The sequence below is a fragment of the Coffea eugenioides genome, chromosome 2, assembly GCF_003713205.1.
Source record: "Coffea eugenioides isolate CCC68of chromosome 2, Ceug_1.0, whole genome shotgun sequence".
Lineage (NCBI taxonomy): Eukaryota > Viridiplantae > Streptophyta > Magnoliopsida > Gentianales > Rubiaceae > Coffea > Coffea eugenioides.
Genome location: NC_040036.1, coordinates 66,656,008 through 66,678,026, shown reverse-complemented (window position 1 = coordinate 66,678,026; position 22,019 = coordinate 66,656,008). Strand labels below are relative to the sequence as shown.

The 22,019-nt window shown below is 38.5% G+C and overlaps 1 protein-coding gene across 1 annotated transcript; it reads right to left on the bottom strand.

Moving 5' to 3' along the window:
- Positions 1-19,846: 19,846 nt before the first annotated feature.
- Positions 19,847-21,464, bottom strand: LOC113760062 (gibberellin 20 oxidase 1-D-like). Its single transcript, XM_027302636.1, has 3 exons — positions 20,914-21,464; positions 20,479-20,800; positions 19,847-20,206 (listed from the first exon to the last, which is right to left on the bottom strand). The coding sequence occupies exons 1-3, from the start codon at positions 21,462-21,464 to the stop codon at positions 19,925-19,927; spliced, it is 1,155 nt and encodes a 384-aa protein (XP_027158437.1). The 3' UTR covers positions 19,847-19,924.
- Positions 21,465-22,019: the final 555 nt, after the last annotated feature.

Below are 22,019 nucleotides of genomic sequence, written 5' to 3'. Positions count from 1 at the left end.
AATTGGACCATAACAAGACAAGGGGGGAACTTAAGGGGTTAAAATGCAAGTGTTTTAGGACCTAATTGCAAGAATTTGTAATGTAATTGGGCCATAATGTATTGCTGCAAAAATCAGAGAGACCCAATTGGTTAATTTTCTCAATTTTGTGGGTCATAATAGCATAAGGTGAGACTTGAGGGGGTTAAGAGGCAATTTTGAAGAATATTTTCATACAAGCTCATGCACGGTCGTAAACAATGCATTCTGCAACAAGCCTTTCAGCCAAAACTTTCTGCAACCAGCATTTTACAAAAAAACAACTTTCAAATAAATCCAAAACACAACTATCACACAATTCCTCACTTTTCATCATGAAATTTGTAGATTGAAGCTCCAAGAGTCGGATAACAAACATGAAACATCTAAAAAAAAGTTCAGGCCAACTCTATTGCAAAACTTACGAAACATTTCTGCAACATCCCCTACCAAAACCATTAGCAACCGCAACTTCAACAAGAAAACAGCCACACAATTTGCTTTTAAGTTAAGGTCTCGAACCCAACTATGAAAGCTTTAAACTAAGTAGCTAACTACACAATCACTCTCATCCAAACAGGTAGACAACTCAGAAAAAACTCATGCAAAATTCTGGAACAACATGCAACCATTCGAAGAAAACAAAAACTGATGCAACTTCCTCCATAAACTTCAGCTTTCCCCTCAATCACATTCATGCCATTCTTTATTCAGTTCAAAAAGTATTCAGGCAAGCAAACCAGAAAGAAAAGGGAAGGAATCATTATCTAAACAAACACCATAGCTGAGAGTCCAAAAAAGGAAAGACAAAACTCAAAAAACAAGACCCAAAGAAATTTTTCTACTCGGCAAATCTGAAATTATTTTTCCAGCAATGTTTGAACCTGTTTTCAAACTTTTCCTTAAACAAACACACCAACATCAACTCCAAACCTTCCCTATCATCCCTTCAAAAAACCAAATGAAACAAGCAAAAGATGACCAAACCCAGCCCTGATAACTCCCTCGGATAGAACCTGAGCCCAGAAACCAAACAACACAGCAGCAAAACAGCGAAGGGATCCAGTCAAGACTTCATACAACAACTGGAATCCTTTTCTTTTGACGTAAAAGATTACAATGGGTTCACAGTATTATAGTCAGACAACACACAAAATCAAAAGGGTCAAACCAGCCGCAACTTGACAACCAAAGAAAAGAAAATCTATTGCAATAAAACTGAAAGTATGAAAACTTGCTGCAGCCAATTTTAAATTTAACCCTAGAACTCTAACAACCGTGTCTTGCCTAACATGAAGATTCTAGGGACAAGAGCCAGATGCTATACTCACAAGAAAACATCAAAAGCCAATCACAACCAATAAAACACGAACCAGCGACATATGAACCAGAAAAACATGAGTGAACATACGAGAACAGAAGAAAAAGAAAAAAAAAGAACGAACGTAATGGGTTTCTGTTTCTGATGAAACTAGTGATGGTATTATCGCAAGCCAGGGAAAGCTTCTAATTCCACCAAAACAAAAAAACATCCCAAAGTAAGCAAAAGAAACGGAGAAAGGAAGCACCTTTACAAACAAACAACAAGGAAAGCTGCAATTTTTTTACCTTGCCGTACGGTGCCTTCCACAGATGGATGAAACAGAGAGGTTTCGTTCGAGTAGAACCAGCACGCAGCCAGGAATTACGATCTCCTTCTTCCTTGCCTTGGGTTTCTTCCCTTCCCAAATTTTCTCTCTGTTTTCGGTCAGTTTTCCCTTTCACTCTTGCTCTATATATTTTCCTTCTTGCCGCTAATCACTTGCCCAGTCTCGGTTTCAATCCTTTCCCATCTGAGTTTCCCTAGCTTTTCTTGGTTGTCACTCGACGACCCCTTTCTCTCTTGCTCTTCCTGTTTCTTTTCTGAATCCCAATCTCTCTCTTTTTTCCAGAACCTCTCGCCGCCTCTCTCTTTGGTTTCCTTCTCTTTTCTTTTTGCCGTTTTTCTTTATTTGCGGCCCCTTCCAAAACCTCCCCCTTTGCGGCTGATGCTTCCTCTCTATTTATATGGGCCTCATCTACCCTAAACCCTTAAACATTCTTCTATGTTTTGCAGATAAGGGGCTGCTATGAGCCCTTTCTCGCAAGCTGCGGCAAAACGCAGCTTTCACGCCGCGTTTTTTTTTTTTTTTTTTTTTTTTTTTAAGATTAATTAAAATAATAATAATAATAATAATAATAAAACAACTTAATTAACATTGGATGAAAAAATAAAAACCAGAAACAACACAGTGTAAAATCCCATTTCCCTATTTTTCATTTTCCATGATTTTTCTTTTTCTTTTTTTCCTTTTTTTTTTATGATTTTTCCCTTTTTTTTTTTTCATTTCAAGAAATTCAATGATAAAAACTTAAAAATGAAAATAAAACTAGAAACTAAAGACTAAAAAACGAATAAAACTAATACTACAAATAAAAAACTAAAAATAAAAGTACATGAAATTACACCAAAAATTTGGTGTCTACAGTTTGCCCCTCTTTGTCTGAGTTTTGAAAAAACTTGAGACAAAGAAGTAGACACCAAATACTTACCTGTGTTATTCGGCTGCGAAAGATTCCAACGAACAGGAATTCTAATACGGGACTGACCCGAACATGAAAAATAAAACGGGACTTACCCGAACAGAAATTTAAAACGGGACTGACCCGAACAGGAATTTTGAAATCGGGACTGACCCGAACAGGAATTTAAAACGGGACTGACCCGAACAGGAATTTTGAAATCGGGACTGACCCGAACAGAAATTTAAAATTGGGATAGACCTACGGGATAGACCCGGACAGAAATGTAAAATTGGGATAGACCCACGGGATAGACCCGGACAGAAATATAAAATTGGGATTGACTAGAGATAGAAAATTCAAATCATGGGACTGGCCCGAACAGGCTTTAATCACGGGACTGACCCGAATAAGCTTTGAATTGTGGGACTGACCCGAAAATGCTCTTGATCATGGGACTGACCCGAATGAGCTTTTGATCATGGGACTGACCCGAAAATGCTTTTGATCGTGGGACTGACCCGAATAAGATTTTAATCGCGGGACTGACCCGAACAGGCTTTGAATCGCGGGACTGACCCGAGAATGCTCTTGATCGTGGGACTGACCCGAAAATGCTTTTGATCGTGGGGCTGACCCGAAATGCTTTTGATCCTGGGACTGACCCGGCAATGCTTTTGATTGTGGGACTGACCCGGAAATGCTTTTGATCGCGGGACTGACCGCGAAAAGCTTTTGATCGACTGACTGAAAATGCTTTTTGATCGTGGGCTTTTGATCGTGGGACTGACCCGAAAATGCTTTTGATCGCGGGACTGACCCGGAAATGCTTTTGATCTTGGGACTGACCCGAAAATGCTTTTGATCGTGGGACTGACCCGAAAATGCTTTTGATCGTGGGACTGACCCGGAAATGCTTTTGATCGTGGGACTGACCCGGAAATGCTTTTGATCGTGGGACTGACCCGAATAATGCCTTTCGATCGTGGGACTGACCCGAATAAGCTTTTGATCGTGGGACTGACCCGGAAATGCTTTTGATCGTGGATGACCCGGATGCTTTGATCATGGGACTGACCCGAAAATGCTCTTTTGATCGTGGGACTGACCCGAAAATGCTTTCGATCATGCGGACTGACCGAAAATGCTTTCGATCATGGGACTGACCCGAAAAATGCTTTTGATAAAATTTGTGTTGATTTCTGATTGATGATTTTTCTTTTTGCTTTTCTTTGACTTTTGAAAATCTTTCCAAAGAAATTAATTTGCCCCAGTATGATGAATTTTTGCAATGTGAGTCCAGAGTTGATTCCATATCGCCATGCTATTGCATTTTTGATGAAATTGCTTGCGACATTTTCAATCTGCCTTTGTTCACCGGAGGACTCTTTCCGACACCGATTCCAGTGCGAGGTGTGATGACTTTCATTTGTGCATGCGGTTTTTCTGCAAAAGAGAAGAAACAAAAGAATTGTCACCATCATTTGATCCGCTTGCCTTTTGAGAATCGTGTAAACATAAGCCTTTTGATGCCTTCGTCAAAGTTGGCCGCGGCATCTGACTTGGTTGGATTTTTCACCCTAAGGCTTTTCCGATTTACAAACTGATCCGGTATGTGCTTTGCCATATTGTGAAGTCTGCATAACTGACTTTGTTGAACCTTAACCCTTTCCAGGAGATGACTGAACCCAAGTATGCTTCGAATAAACCACGGGGGTTGTCATTTACCACAATTCAAAGATAAAGAATGAAGTATGCAAGAAAATTCACTTGTCATACAAGAATGCACACATAATCATTTGTGCTTAAATTCTACAAAAATGCCATGAATGCAAGTAATTTGGTAAAAATGAATTTCCTAAGAATGTATTTGCCAAAAAATGCCTTTCAAAATGACCCAGTTTTGGCCAACAAATGTCATATTCAATTCTCTGGATATCTTTGTTCTGGAATTCAAAATTGACAGAAGTAAGACAAAAAGAGGAGAAATCCAAATGAACCAAATCACTAGCTGTTCTTCCTCGTGCTCGCTTGCTGCAAAATCCTACCTTGGCGCCCTTTCGGGTTTTCACCAAGGTTGCCCCTTACTTTTTGTTTTGTTTTGTCTTTTCTCTTGAGGTGCCCTTTTTCCATTTTTGGCGCCCTTTCGGGTTTTTACCTAAGGAAGCAATGGAAGAGCTCAACCTTAATCGGCTCAGGAGTATGAGTTAAAGACTTCTGACATCAGTAAAATGCACTTCCCCTTGTAAGATTAAGCGAAGGCATTATGGACATCACTTGTCAGTTGACTAGCAAACTTTCCAATAGAAATACAGCAAGTGACGAAAGCCAGGACTTTGGGCTTTTGTAATGGGGTCTGGTGGGGTATTTCAAGAAAAGTTGAGGCTTGAAAGCAAATTTGATGAGAGGTGTGAAATAACCTGAGATTGCATCATTTTGAGATCATCTTCAAATTTTGAACAAAACTGAGGAAAATTTGCCCCAGTTTGATTGAATTCTTCTTTTTGTGCTTTCCATTGCATTTTTCACAATTGCATTTTTCTTCAAAAACTAAATTTGCCCCAGTGTGGGGTTCTTTCTTTTCCTCTTTTCCTTTCATCTCTCTTTCAAAGATAAATTTATCCCAGTGTGGGGTTTTTCTTTCCTTTCTGATCATTTTCAAAATGAATTTGCCCCAGTGTGGGGTTTGCAGTTCTCAGGGGTTGCCAAACGAAAATTATTGCTCTGATAGCTCAAAGGGGATGACTAGGGATAAATGTTTTGATTGGAAAGGAAAATGGCCTGACTTGTGCCTCATCCCTTGCACGATTTCCAAAAAGAAACTTGCATAATCAAATAAAGAACTTCTTACACATGTCCGAGTTGATAGGTCGAGGGAATGTCTGTCCTTCCATCTCTACCAAAATGAATGCCTTGCCAGGTAACACCTTTGAACAACGAATGGCCCTGGCCAACTTGGAGTGAATTCGCCTTTGGCTTAATCTTGCATTGGCAAAACTCACTTTAACTCTTTGCCCTCCTTCTCTAAAGGACCGGTGGCGGACATAGGTCATGCTTTATGACATTCAGCTGTTTTTCATTAATTAGAATTGGTAACCCTACTCTAACCAATCAGCTTTGAGCTTGGCAGGGGAGGAATTTTTATCAATGAAGGGATTTTTAATGAAGGGATTTTGGCCTTTTCCATGAAGGTTTTTCCAAGGAATGGATTTTGAATGGAGGGATTTCAATGAAGCAAGTTTTATATGAAGGGATTTTTCACTGAAGGCTTTTTAAGGACAGGAGTTTTAATGCAGGGATTTTTCAATGAAGGCTTTTCAATGTGCGGCTTCATCGAATTCCAGAACAGTGATATTCAGAGGGTCAAATAATTTCACCTTTGGCCATCTTAAAAGAATTTAAAAGAATCAAGACAATAATCAAATCAAACAAATTATACACTTCATGCAACTCCAAATCAAAGCGGAAACAAAACAAACTCAATTGCAAAAGACGCTTTCATTAAGCTATGCACATATGCAAGAAAAAGTTTTCATGAATTTTAGCAAACGACAACCCCTAGACTTATCAAAATTCCCTTCAAGAGGGAAGAAACTCGGCCATCCAAATTGTGCAAAGCTCCTTCAGGATTTTCAAATTTCGTCGTTGGAGGTGGATGCCTCGAAGGTGTCCTGGTGTTCAGGAAAAGGATCCGTACTTCTGATCGGCCCTTGTTCACCTCTTTTCCTTAGCACTATTTCTCCTGCCTCGATCATGTCTTGGACTTTGTGCTTAAGTGCCCTGCAATCGGCGGTTGAGTGGCCAGGTACTCCCGAATGATAGGCACAAACAGCATGTGGATTGTACCCAGCAGGCATGCCGTGAAGGTAAGTTGGAGGGGGAATCACGCCTATTTTGTTGGCAACCTTCAATTGCTCATACATTTGGTTCAAAGGCCTGCCTAAGTTGGTGAAGGTTCGGGTACGGCTTTGATTGTAAGTTTCAGTGGGTCGGGGATAGTTGTAGGTGGGTCTATTTGGTGGGGGAAATCTTTGGTGGTAAGGAGGCCGAGGACGAGCTTGTTGAAAGCTTGGTTGAGATATTTGGAAAGGGGTTGTAGGCGGGTTGGCATAATTTGAGCGAGGTCGAGGATGAGTGATATTGGTGTGGTAAACAGGATGAGGATTTGAATAGTAGGGGTAAGGGTTTGAGTTGGTAGGGTTTTGTCGAGGTCTGGGTCTTGGGACAGGGTTTTGATTCCAGGTAAAGGCAATTTCCCCCTCTTTCTTTTTAAATTGCGGGTTCTTCTCACTAGTCCCCGGTCCTTGCAAAGCATCCAACTGGGATTTGAGGGCAGAGACATTAACAATCTTCCCAGCTTTTACGAAGTCATCGTACTCCTCAAGTTTATTAACAATGGCGGCGAACGAGCATCCAGTCATGCGGAAAATTTCTTCAAAATACGGGGGATCATGTGCTTTAATGAAAGTCCGTATGATTTCGTCTTCAGTCATCGATGGCTCAACTTTTGCAGCTATTGTCCTCCATCTCTTAGCATAGGTTTTGTGGTCCTCAGATGGCTTCCTCTTTGTCCCTTCCAACGTGGTTCGTGTTGGAGCCAACTCGCAATTATACTCGTACTGCTTTACAAAAGCGTTGGACAAGTCCAGCCAGGTCTTTGCTTCTTCGGGTTTCAGCTTGGAATACCAGTCGAGTGCATCCCCCTCCAGACTTTCCGGGAACAGCCGTAAAGGCAAATTCTCGTCGTCTATAGGCCTTCCCAATTTGTTGGCAAACAGGCGGAGGTGCGTTTTGGGATTGCCAGTTCCATCGTACTTGTAAAACTTAGGGGTTTTGAACCCCTCAGGCAATTGCACATTTGGAAAGAGGCAAAGCTCATCGTAATCCAAGACTCCTTGCTTGTTTAACTCCTGACTCCTTCTCATAAATTCATCAAAACGATCGAGGCGTTTGAGCAGCTTTATATCAACGGGAGCAGAAGATTCCCCCATTTCTGCCTTGGCTTGAACAATATGGTCTGGTAGGAATGGCTCAGCAACAGGGTGATAAAAGGTATGTGGCTCAGGTGGTATATTTGAAGTGATTTGGGGTGGTGGACCTCGCGTGTGAGTAAGAAAAAATGAAGGATGAGGAGGGTAAGTGTATGGCAAATGTATGGTAGGATGGGTGAAAGTTCCTTCGGGTGGAATAATGAAAGGTGGAGCAAAAGTGGTTTGGGTCGTGGCTATGCCAAACGATTCTGGCTCCGGCTGACTGACGGGTTCAGGCTCAGGTTGAACTCCACTACTGATAAGCTCATCGATTAATTTCTTTCGGGCGGCCATTTCAGTTGCCATTTCACCAAACTTCGTAAGCATCTCGGTCAGTTGGACCCCCAAACTTGCAGTCTCAGGTTGAGCTGTAGTAGCAGACTTATCCGACAGTTCCGGTTGCGAACTCATGTTTACACGATGCCTCTGGGTTTGACTACGGGATCGCGTTATGATGGGGCTTCGACGAGAAGCTATGTTTAAATACTACCTGAAAATTTTTGAAAGATTGCCCTTAGATTCAACCCTCGCTTAGATATTCCAATAAAAATAAAGAAAAAGGAAAAGAAAAAGGCAAGAGTTAGTAACTATCCAAAAAAATTCGGATGCATGTCCTATTGGGGAGCCCTTTTTATGCCAAGGGTAAGCCTAGCATGAAAATGCAATCCTCTGAGGTAGGCACTATACCATACCTGATGGATCTGATCAACTCATTGAGTGAAAAATAATTTTGAAAAATTTAGTCAATTGGATTGACGAGAGACACTTTGTCAAAATGAGGTCAACGTCCGAATAGATTGATCACTTTTGATTGATACAAGAATTTGCAAAAACGCACGGGTTTTGACTTTGACGAACTTCCTATCGAAGAGATTGGAATTCGTTAACAAATTTTCTTAGTGAAACGCAGGTCAAAAACTCCAACTGATCAAATGGATGGATGCAATGGATGGTTTTCTCAGAAATCGACTAAGTTTCCCAATTTGAAATTGACATTGAAACCCTAATTGGTCAAATGGGTTGAATGAAATTGACCATTTATTTAAAACTCGATTGGATTACCCTAAAAAGGAAAACGGGTCGAATGAATTGAATGAAATTTAATTTATCCAAAATTAATCAAATCACCCTAAAAAGGGTAAATTGATCAAATAGATTGAACGAAACTTGACTTATTCAAAATCGGCTCGGTTGCCCTAAAAATGGGTAAATTGGTAAAATGAATGAAATTGAACTAGTGATTTATGCAAAAATCGGCCGAACGACCCTGAAAAGGGTAAATTGGTCAGATGAGTTGATGATTTATTCAAAATCGACCAGGTGACCCTAAAAAGGGTAAATTGGTCAAATGAATCAATGAAATTGATGATTTATTAAAAGAATGACTTGACCGCCCTAAAAAGAGCAAATTGATTGGATGAAACGGAAGAATGAAGTGATCCAATGGATTGAATGGATAAAATTTATTACGATGCATTAGCCTATGAGTCCTCTAAAATCAAATTTTGGCCTCAAATTATTTGTCGTCTCAATAGGAGGAATCATTTGTGAATTTCCTTCAAATTAATGCAAGGGATCTTTACCAATTTTGATAGAGTGGCCAAAAAGTGATTATTAGACGCTCATATTCCAAAGATCGCCCCATGAAAATGATCGGATCCCACCTTACCTTGTGCACTACCCCTTCGGATGGTACAAGAAATATAAACATGCAAGTCTCATTGGATTATATATCCGAGACACAAGGTGGCTTATTCCTAACACGGGATCCCCTAAATGGCATTCCCTTTCTAGGGTTTATGCATGATGCCAATTTATTAAAACAGTAAAACATGCAATTATGACCTACAAGGACCCTTTATACGCCAAGGTAGGCCTAGAATGCTATGCAATTATTAATCTATGAATGCAATATACCAAAATCTTTAAACGTGCAATAACCTATCTATAAGGGTAGGTTCTAAAAGAAAGTCATGCCAGACCTCTTATTTGCTAGGGTTAATGAATGCAATGGAGACAAAAACCAAGAAAGGTTAGTTCAATCAAATAAATACACATAACACATTGTAGCAACGAAAATCAATACAAAGAAATAAAGCTATCAAAAGGGAAAAAGGGGTTGGACCCCTCCCCTCGTGAATAGTGTCCCTAATAAGGTAAGGCAGACGCTATCCTAGGTAACACTATCATGGATGCATGAGGTTAGGGCTCACTAATGCAGCTAGACTCGATAGGTTTTAGGTCCCCGAGCCTTCAGACTTGGAAACCAAGGGTCATCAATCCCAAGGTTCTTTGTCGGTGGTTCGAGCGATTCCCCAGACATTGCTACGCACACGTCGTGTCACGGCCACATGTCTGAGTGAATCTATCAAAAATCCTCAACCTTCCACTAAAAGCTAAAGGCTATTAACCCAAAGCTTAAAGCGGAAGATTAAGTGACCCCTCGGATCGTGCTACGCACACGTCGTGTCACGATCACACGTCCAAGTGGGTCGCCTAAAAATCCTAACAGGGTGGAGTGGCGTGACAAGCCACTAAAAGAAAAATAAATGAGGGACGAAAAATTAAAGCGTATGCACGTATGCTAGTGCTCGTTTGGAGGGGAGGGATCAAGAACCCACGCGAGGCTCTAGGGTATGTCCCCCCACCCAAATGCAATGCAAAGCGCGAGATAAAACAAGTAAAATATACATCCAAACAACCAATCATACATACGTGAGTGAGGGAGTAGTTTGATACGCGTGCAAGGCCAAAAGTCCTAAAAATAGAAAAATGCAACCCTAATATCCAAATGCTATGCATAAAAAGGGTAGAAAAGGGAAAAGAATGGTCAAATCAAATGCTTGGACCCACTTAGGAAATCCCCAGTGGAGTCGCCAACTGTCGCGCCCCACTTTTCGAATGAATGTTGTGATGTGATGTGTGTGTGAAGTGTGGTGTGAACGTGTGCAAAATGAAAAGTAAAAAGGCCATGGGACTTTGGAAAGCGACGATTTGGCCAAATGAAATTTTAAAAAGGGTTTTTTAAATATGAAAACGGAGTCGCCACTTGGTATAGATTTGGGGTGTACCAAGTCACCCAAAAAGTGTTTTTTAAAGACAAAGTAGTAAAACCCTTTTTAAAACGACTCCTAGTCCACGTAAGCCAAAGAAAAAGGTTCGGGGGTCACGTTTGACAAAGGGGAAGGCAAGGATAGAATCCAAGGCACCCCTTTGACCTAGCCAAGGCTAGTTGCGCGACTTAACCTTACCTTTCCTAATTTTCTACCCAATATATGTTCGCACGTTGGATATGACTATATGAATGCAAAACGGAAAGAAAAATGCAATCCTAAATTCTACGATGTCTCTCGTGAGGCTTTTGGTCCCAAACCACATGAATTGTGGCGGCCAACAAAGGAAAACCCCATAGAGGTCGATTAATGCAAATGAGACTCAAATGTGCAAGTGTGGAAGTGTATGAAAGAAATTAAAAATCCAAGTGTTTGTGTGCAAGTGTATGGAAAGGTGCACGTGTGCAATTGTATGAAAATTCCAAGTGTTTGTGTGCAAGTGTATGAAATATAGTGAGAAGTGCGTATAGGTGTAATTAAATGCAATTTTGTGAAGTAGAAATCAAAATGAACAATAAGGAAAGGAAAATGTGAATTGAAAAGAATGAGTGAGTGATAAATGAGAATGAATGAACCTAAGGGAATGCATCAGGTCGGGTGTGGGAATGACTCCTAACTTTTTCGACTTCGATTTTCCCTTTGATTAGAAGGCAAAACTAGCGTGCTAAGGCTATCGAGTAGCCACACTCGCTCGTTTCCCTTATCAGAAGGGGACCCTCAAGCAAATGGACCCTACAACTATCATGATATGCAAAAATCCTAAAATGAAGGGAAAGGGGGTTCGAGGAGCATGCCAAGTGATAAAACTAAGAAAAATGCATGATATGTGGTGAACAAACAAATGATATGCTAATGAGGGGAAATCCCTAAGGGTCTAGCGTTGGACTAGCCCATTCTATGAATTCCGACTAGCGTTGGACTAGCGGAAACGTACATTCATCCATTCCATTCATTCATGGCTATGAAAGCAAGTAGACATGCCAAAATGCTCGTAAACACGTAGCACGTAGCACTTAGCATGCTCGACTAGATGCAAGAGCCTACTAAAGCAATTTAACATGTAACAGCAAAAGCAAGCAACCAAGGGGAAGGGGAAGTGGACCAGATGCTCTCCGAGCCCTATCTATTACAAGCCAAGAGGTGTACACATACCCCATAAAACTTAAATAAAAGTAACCAAGGGGAAGGGGAAATGGACCAAAGGCTCTCCGAGCCCTATCTATTACAAGCCAAGAGGTGTACACATACCCCATAAAACTTAAATAAAATTAAAAGCGCGTAAACGCATGCAAGGAGGTAAGGAAAGCGAAGTAGACATGCATATTCACATAACACGTAGGAGCACGTAAGGTCAAATGAAGTGCAAATGAAGAATAGAGTGTACCTCCCTTGAAGCGACGCCCTAACGTAGTGAAATTACTAACTTACCCTCCAAAATAATAAAGAGGTCAAGGTACCACTTAAATAATCACAAAAAGATAAAAATAAGCATGAATTTGAATCAATTAAATCATGTCAACAATCCACATTTAAGAAGTCAAAAGAAGGAAGGACCTGATTGCAAAGATTGACAAAATTTTGGGACCAAAAATAAAGTTCAGGGACCTATTTGCAATTAAACTAAGGATCCAATTGAAAGAAGTTGAAAATATCCAAGGCCACAGCACAGTTAAGGAGAAATTCAGGGACTGATTTACAAAATTGTTTTCTGGCTTCTTAATGGACCAAACCATTGGGCCATTTCCTTTATTTGTTTGGGCCAAAGCTTCCAAGCCCAATAGGAAATCCCAAAACAAAAGGGAATGGGCCATTGTCACCCTTCTTGGGCCAAGATCACTTGGCCCAATCGGAAGTCCAAGGAAAAAAACGAGTGGGCTAGTATTATTTTGGCCCAAAAATTAGCCAACCAAAACACATGGACCATGACCCTCTAACCCAAGCCAAAACCCAAAAATGAATTAAACCCTCTTACACAAACCCAACTAAATATCATTAGCCAAACATAAATCTAAGCCCAACAAGATAACAAACCAACTAAAGTTATTTAAGCCACAATTATGATCTAAAACCCAAAATAAAGGTATCCCAAAAAGTCACATAAAATAGGCAAACATAGGATTAAGCTCAAGAAAGGCAAAATGGATTTGATTTTTCCAAATTTTGAGGCCACGGTGAACAAGGGGACTTGAGTGATTAAAACGCAACAAAAGCAAGGACCTAAAGTGAGACCTCCAATCAAATGATAAAATTCACAAGAAATGAATAAAAACCCCATCTTACAATCGAATGGCAAAATTCAACATTCCACTAAAGTTTCAAATCAAAGCTATAAGTCTATAAAGGTTATTAAAATCTACAAAATCATTCTAAACTCACTAAAAGTTTTGCCCAAAATCATATCAAAGCATGTCAAGAACAATTAAAATTCTAGAATGACACAATTGATTAAATTACTCAACTAATTGGACCATAACAAGACAAGGGGGGAACTTAAGGGGTTAAAATGCAAGTGTTTTAGGACCTAATTGCAAGAATTTGTAATGTAATTGGGCCATAATGTATTGCTGCAAAAATCAGAGAGACCCAATTGGTTAATTTTCTCAATTTTGTGGGTCATAATAGCATAAGGTGAGACTTGAGGGGGTTAAGAGGCAATTTTGAAGAATATTTTCATACAAGCTCATGCACGGTCGTAAACAATGCATTCTGCAACAAGCCTTTCAGCCAAAACTTTCTGCAACCAGCATTTTACAAAAAACAACTTTCAAATAAATCCAAAACACAACTATCACACAATTCCTCACTTTTCATCATGAAATTTGTAGATTGAAGCTCCAAGAGTCGGATAACAAACATGAAACATCTAAAAAAAAGTTCAGGCCAACTCTATTGCAAAACTTACGAAACATTTCTGCAACATCCCCTACCAAAACCATTAGCAACCGCAACTTCAACAAGAAAACAGCCACACAATTTGCTTTTAAGTTAAGGTCTCGAACCCAACTATGAAAGCTTTAAACTAAGTAGCTAACTACACAATCACTCTCATCCAAACAGGTAGACAACTCAGAAAAAACTCATGCAAAATTCTGGAACAACATGCAACCATTCGAAGAAAACAAAAACTGATGCAACTTCCTCCATAAACTTCAGCTTTCCCCTCAATCACATTCATGCCATTCTTTATTCAGTTCAAAAAGTATTCAGGCAAGCAAACCAGAAAGAAAAGGGAAGGAATCATTATCTAAACAAACACCATAGCTGAGAGTCCAAAAAAGGAAAGACAAAACTCAAAAAACAAGACCCAAAGAAATTTTTCTACTCGGCAAATCTGAAATTATTTTTCCAGCAATGTTTGAACCTGTTTTCAAACTTTTCCTTAAACAAACACACCAACATCAACTCCAAACCTTCCCTATCATCCCTTCAAAAAACCAAATGAAACAAGCAAAAGATGACCAAACCCAGCCCTGATAACTCCCTCGGATAGAACCTGAGCCCAGAAACCAAACAACACAGCAGCAAAACAGCGAAGGGATCCAGTCAAGACTTCATACAACAACTGGAATCCTTTTCTTTTGACGTAAAAGATTACAATGGGTTCACAGTATTATAGTCAGACAACACACAAAATCAAAAGGGTCAAACCAGCCGCAACTTGACAACCAAAGAAAAGAAAATCTATTGCAATAAAACTGAAAGTATGAAAACTTGCTGCAGCCAATTTTAAATTTAACCCTAGAACTCTAACAACCGTGTCTTGCCTAACATGAAGATTCTAGGGACAAGAGCCAGATGCTATACTCACAAGAAAACATCAAAAGCCAATCACAACCAATAAAACACGAACCAGCGACATATGAACCAGAAAAACATGAGTGAACATACGAGAACAGAAGAAAAAGAAAAAAAAAAACGAACGTAATGGGTTTCTGTTTCTGATGAAACTAGTGATGGTATTATCGCAAGCCAGGGAAAGCTTCTAATTCCACCAAAACAAAAAAAACATCCCAAAGTAAGCAAAAGAAACGGAGAAAGGAAGCACCTTTACAAACAAACAACAAGGAAAGCTGCAATTTTTTTACCTTGCCGTACGGTGCCTTCCACAGATGGATGAAACAGAGAGGTTTCGTTCGAGTAGAACCAGCACGCAGCCAGGAATTACGATCTCCTTCTTCCTTGCCTTGGGTTTCTTCCCTTCCCAAATTTTCTCTCTGTTTTCGGTCAGTTTTCCCTTTCACTCTTGCTCTATATATTTTCCTTCTTGCCGCTAATCACTTGCCCAGTCTCGGTTTCAATCCTTTCCCATCTGAGTTTCCCTAGCTTTTCTTGGTTGTCACTCGACGACCCCTTTCTCTCTTGCTCTTCCTGTTTCTTTTCTGAATCCCAATCTCTCTCTTTTTTCCAGAACCTCTCGCCGCCTCTCTCTTTGGTTTCCTTCTCTTTTCTTTTTGTCGTTTTTCTTTATTTGCGGCCCCTTCCAAAACCTCCCTTTGCGGCTGATGCTTCCTCTCTATTTATATGGGCCTCATCTACCCTAAACCCTTAAACACTCTTCTATATTTTGCAGATAAGGGGCTGCTATGAGCCCTTTCTCGCAAGCTGCGGCAAAACGCAGCTTTCACGCCGCGTTTTTTTTTTTTTTTTTTTTTTTTTAAGATTAATTAAAATAATAATAATAATAATAATAATAAAACAACTTAATTAACATTGGATGAAAAAATAAAAACCAGAAACAACACAGTGTAAAATCCCATTTCCCTATTTTTCATTTTCCATGATTTTTCTTTTTTCCTTTTTTTTTTTCTTTTTTTTTTTATGATTTTTCCTTTTTTTTTTTTTTTTTCATTTCAAGAAATTAAATGATAAAAACTTAAAAATGAAAATAAAACTAGAAACTAAAGACTAAAAAACGAATAAAACTAATACTACAAATAAAAAACTAAAAATAAAAGTACATGAAATTACACCAAAAATTTGGTGTCTACAAGCCGTCGATTGGCTATCTTATAAATGTTGTTATCTTTGAAGTTAAATGAGGATTTAGTTTATTCTTCGGAAGGATTTGGGCTAGATTGCTTGTGTGAGTCTTGGCGAGAGTTAGGCAGACGGCCCGCCAACCCTCTGGTTCGCCTTAGGGGAAAGTGGGGTCGTCACATGGACTGTAAAAGCCACGTCACAATCCGACCAAGAATTAGTCGGATATCCGGTCGAATTGTCGGCCAGATTCAAGCCAGTGAGGATCCAAAAATTTTCAATTTTTACCACCAATCCAGCCAATTATCTGGCCGAATATACGGCCGGATTCTTTGAAATTGTTCCCGCACGAAAATTTTTCAAAAGGTCAAGAATTATTGAATTTAGGGGCATTCTTGGTAAAATCATAACTCACTCTTTGAAAGTCCAAAATTGAAAAATTTGGTACCGTTGAAACTACTTCCAAAGAACTAAAAGTTCCTAGAAAACACTTTTCCATGATTTCAAATGGATGACATTCAAAATGTGGCTCAAATTGGCTATTTTGGAATGCCAAGACAGATTTGGCCTAATTTTCGACAAAGTTTGGAAATTCGGCAAAATTCATACAATGCGAACTAACCTCTGAAGTTTAGAACTCAATTAGAGTTACAATCAAAGTTTTCAACACAACAAGAGGAACAAGAATTGGAGTTTTGAGCACCAAGATATTGTGGCTCAAAGTCACTGAAATTTCCTCCTCAAACAGGGATTTTTCAGGTTTAAAGATTGAGTTTTGGTACTTTTGTTGAGCATATAAATGAACTTAGAATGGCACCAAAGTTAGCAGTATTACACTACCATCTAAGGGATATTCCTCTGTAAATTTTCATGCAAAAACTCGCACGGGAAGTCAGTTAACAAAACTATTGAAGTTCCAAGAATTTCCAAGGCAAATCTGCCTTGTACTTTAGTTTTCCTTTTCTCAAATATTTGGCCAATGAACATTCCTCAAACATGATTCATTTATAAGGACAAAGTCTAGGAAACATCCAAAATACGTTTGATAGGTGATTAACACCAAGGTTTTCGAATAACAAGTCCCAAATCAAGATTAGCTATAGATTAGTCCAGAATTAGGGTTTTCTTTCATGAAGACAGTTCTGAAATTCGGCCACATCTCACTCAACTCAACTCAGAATTGAGCGTGGTTAGTGGCGTTGAAAACTACATTCATAAGGCTACAATTTCTTAGAAAGAATCATTTTAAAATTCTGTCCACAACTAGCTCATATTTGAGCATCAAATTGCAGCTCAGAATAGAGCTTCTAGTACAGACGAGAAACAGAATAGGCAACTTTACAAAGTTGGTACGGCTCACTCAGCTGGAATCATGGCATGTATTTTATACCATTGGAAAATTGGAAATGTCTAGTTTCTATTTCCGCAAACGACACTCGATTTTGACGTCGGAGTAAAAAGTTATGGTCGAAACAAAAACACTGCCAAAGCACTCTGGACACCCATTTCCAGATTTGGCAAATTTTCGAAATCTCAACATTCACTCATCCAAATCACGTAAATTTTTGAGGAAACTTTATACACAACCTATATTACACATTTACATCAAAAAAAAGTCAATTGGACCATAAGAAAGTACACCAAAGTGCACGGCAATGGCAGGGGCAGAAACGATAAAAATTTCCTTTTCACTTCCTTTAAGCTATCTTCCACAAAACAACTTATTTTCACTAGATTAAGCACTAATCCAACATAAATAACATCAAATCCCATCAAATCAGTTCATCAAGCCAATGTGGGTTTTCATAGAGCCTACTCACAAGATTTCTAACAATATAAAGCTGTCCATGTGAATCTATGAGCTCATAAGTGTAATATAACTTTCATAAATCAAGAATCAAGAGATTGATCGTTGTATACCTTCTTAGATGATTAAGGCAGAAAATTTCGGTCAATTTAAGCTCAAGAAAAACTGTGAGATGAAGCTTCTTTCCTAACTTAGCTTGATCACCAAGTGATTTGCAAGTTGTGTGTAAATTTTGAGATGATTTGGGTGAGTTTTGAGTGATGAAATGAAGAAGAAATTTGGTGGTTTCTTCCTCCTTGTTGGTTGGCTGTCTTGAGTGAAGAGACAGAGAGAGTTGTGCTGAAAATGAAACTTCCTTGAGAAGCTTAAGTGTGTGGTTCAAATTGTCTCAAACGTCAACTCTATCCTCGCGCGTAGACATGCGCGTTTCGTGCTCGATTCCTTTCGAGTTTGTTTCACTTGTGCACTAAACCTCTAATGCACTTCCATTCATATTATTATTATTCACTCTTAATGGTCTAAAAATAAAGGTCTGAAGTCCCTCAATTAATCGCGCACGTGAAAATGCGTACCTCCGATTTGTGCGCGATAAAGTGGAATTTTCAAGAAATTCTTATAACGATAGTATCACTAACTAATAATTGAACACTTAAACATAAAAATACCTATTTCAAGACTAATGTACAAGTCTCCAATTTTCCAAGTTTATTGTATTTTCGAATCGATTATTGTCTCCAAACGCGCATCCACTATTCACTCTAAACGAGCTTTAAAAAATTTAAATTTTGTAACAAGCCATTTTAAAAATATAAGCAAGTCATAGTTCCAAACAATTGGGTCTAAAAGGGTCAAAATAAAATATTCAAAGCAAACGGGCAAACAAATATTTAAATAAGCTAGTAATAGGAATTTAAAATAAAGAGAATTTGCGAATCCTCATAGACCCTACTCACCATTATATGCAAATTTTTATTTTTCTTGTGTAGGTTTTTATTATTACAGAGGTTCGACACCTGTCAAAGCCAACGACTTAATCTTCCTCATCTCAAATTGGTTTCTATTGGGATGAATAGGCACCCAAGCTCCTACCAGAGTTCTGTTGAGGGATTGCTTAAAGTTTAAAGCATACTTCACACCCAAGTCTGATTCTTCTGCCCTCCATTTCGGTTGTCTTTGAGTAATCAAGTCTCCAGTTGGGTGACCACTATTATCAATATTTTTGTAGGAAGTCAAATCCTTTCCATACTGTACAAAACAATTTGCCATTAGAAAATTTAGGCTCAAAGACTTTGAAAAAAACTCAACCTGAGAATCCGCTATATCATCATTCTCCATATCCATCATAGACTTCCTTGATTCCTTATTGAGAAAAATTTTATCAATGTAGCTCCTTCTTTGTACATGAGAGTTGGCCCACCCAGCAATAAGGAAATTTGACCTAACAATTTTTTTTTTTTGGAATTTTGTCGTCCCTTATGGACGTATAATAAATAAACCCTTAAACTATTATGGAATTTGACTATATTTTGTTATCTCAAGCAACCTTTTCTTGAATTTGGCAACATCTGAAACTTTTTCAATTTTCGTAGGTAAGGCATCATCTAGTTTTGAAAGTTTACAGGTACTTTTAACCTTACGAGTGAGTACGGATTGAGCTCTCTAAGTCAAGAATGACCCTAAATGGATGCCAAAAGGCAAAGAAGACAACTATTCCTCTGAATAAGGAAAAGCTAAATTGTCATCACGAAGGCCATTAAAGCTCCTTATTCACGAAAATTGCATATTGCACTAGTTGTCTTCAGTTAGATTCCTCTCCATAACTGGGGAAGATTTTCCCTCAATTACATCTAAATAAATATAATTTTTGAAAAATAAAAGCATCCATATTATATTCTCCAGTTGGTTAAAGTATGTACAAAAGTTGAAATTAAATTGATTAAATTTTACTATTGGATCAAATTTTACAATTTTCACAGTAATTTTGACCTATTTTGTACTATCAAAATATCTTGTACAAATTGAATTATAAAATATTCATAAATGAGCTTAATTTTTGAGTATGTTGATATACTTGTGGAAATAAAATTATTGACACAAACAGATTATTGTGAGAAAATTTACTTGTATAAATATAAAAAATAGATAAATGAAGAGAAAAATAAAAAATATATAAATGGAGAGAAAAGTAATAGAGAAGATCTCATCCCCAATTTTCTCATATAGGAGTTCATTATAGTCTATACTCCATAGTACAACACCACCTATATACAACTGCAATACAACCCTCCATCATCACAGGCTTTGTGGTGGGCTGTTTTATTTCAACTCTTTAAGGGGTTGATATCCATCTTTTTTTTTTTAAATTTCCTGTCACCTTCACCTAGAATTCTTAAGTCTAACACGCTTGATTTTGTTTGCAAAATATTTGGCTTGACTAATTACGCAGCCATTTTTTGATCATCCCTTTGGTGTATCAGCCATTTCGCAAAAGCGTCCAGGGTTTTCATATCAGATCTGTAATGTTTCTGAGTGAATTCAAGCAGCTCTGACCATGTAAAATCTGGAAACATCCTTGGATTATCAAAAGATACCAATTCTTCCGGGGGGCTTACAACCTTATCCATTTTGGGACACAGGAAAAATGCAATAGATTTTCTTGGAGTTCGAGAGTTCACAATAGCCCTATGCAAGCAACTTTTGTAGATTCCATTTGAAAGAGCCTGAAAGACATTAGTCCCCAATAAGTATTTCAGTCCCGAATTAACAAACCGAACATTTTGAGCAAAATGAACATTTTTTTTCATAAACAAACAAGAATTCTGAAAATAACAATATAAGATAACAAACTTATTCTATTTCATTTTTTTTTCTTTTTCAAAATGATCTTTTGAAGAAATCAAACAATCAAAATAAGAATTGGAACAAAGCAGTAGATTAGACAAAGAAAAAGCTAATTGCAGTGACACCAACGGATTACTATACTATAACTCACCATGAATGTGTCGCCAATATTGACAACGAAAGCCTCAGGGTTAGGAGGAACAGAGTGCCATTTTCCATTGACATACACTTCAAGGCCTCCAACATGATCCTGATGAAGAATTGTTAAGGATGTAGGGTCGGTATGAGGACCTGTTCCAAGAGTTAGATCAGGTTTTTGGCATGGAGGATAGTAGTTTAATCTCATTATTGAATCATTTCTTGTAAAGAATTCTCTGAAATGTTTCGCTTTTACTCCAAGACTGGTTCCCAGAAGCTCCATAATTTTAAGAGATAGACTGCTCATGGCTTCACTGTACTTTTGGAACACCTTCCTAAAGACAAAGACAAGAAAAAGCAATGCATCATCAAAAGTAGGAAAGCAAAAAAAAAAGCTTTTATTGTACTAAGAAGAAAAATAACTAGTGGCATGTATGCAATTTTATACCCAGATTCTCTAAAATCTTCACCCATTGCATCCAAGAAGTAGCTTTCGACAATGTTAAGGGCTTGCTGACCATCATCACAATATCGAAACGAGAGCGTTTCTTTCCATGGAAGTTTGGAGGAGAACCTATTAGTGAAGCTGCTAGCATAACCACAATGATCCCCAAGTTTTCTCTGGACTCTTTGTTTTTCTTGTAGTGGCCTGTCAAAGAAGAAATCCAAGCACTTGTGGGCTACTTTTAGGAGTTGCAAGTCCATCCCATGATTAACCACAAGAAAGAAACCATGTTCAAGACATGCCTGCTTTACTAGCTTAGTTGTGGTAGAGAGAGCGACAGGGTCCCCAGAGAGGAAGCCATTCAAATCTATACAAGGCACATGAAGCACTGGGGGAGGTTCAGGACAAGGCTTTTCCTCATCAGGCCATATGAACTCATAGGGAATGTCGGATTGGTTTCGGAGAAAAGATGCGTCAAAGACAAGTGACTTTTGTTCACCTTTGGCTTCATTTGTTGCTGGAGATGATGATAACTGATTTTTAGCACTAGGCATTGCCAAGTTAATATATTTGATTTTGGCAATTGATAGTTGGTGTTGCCTCTGTATATGTATGTATATATATAAGTTGATGGTAGGTAGAAAAGGCAATGTTACCATAACCATTCATCCATCCATATCTTTAGCTAATACACGGAGATGGATAAGTAATAATAACTAATACGGATATCTATGGAAAGAAAATCTGGATTTCAATGCATGGTTGAATCATTTTGTTATTTTTTTAGTACAAAAATTTTGGGTGGATTCGACTTTGGTCACCATCACGGGTTAGAACATGCCCTTTACTCTATCCATGAGTAAATATTTCAAAGTTGCCTTATTAGACCATACACCTTTCTTAGTATATCTAGATAATATAGGTAGGAGTATAAACTGAAATACTCTGGAGCTACAAAAATAGTTAAGTTGTTAGCAGCTTATAAAAACATTCCCCCTAGACTAGTTATAGGGATTCTTACAGGTCATCCACCAACATTAGGGATGAACACAGGGGGATGGATAAGGGCATCTGCCTCCTCAACAGTTTTCAAAATATTAAAATCCTCC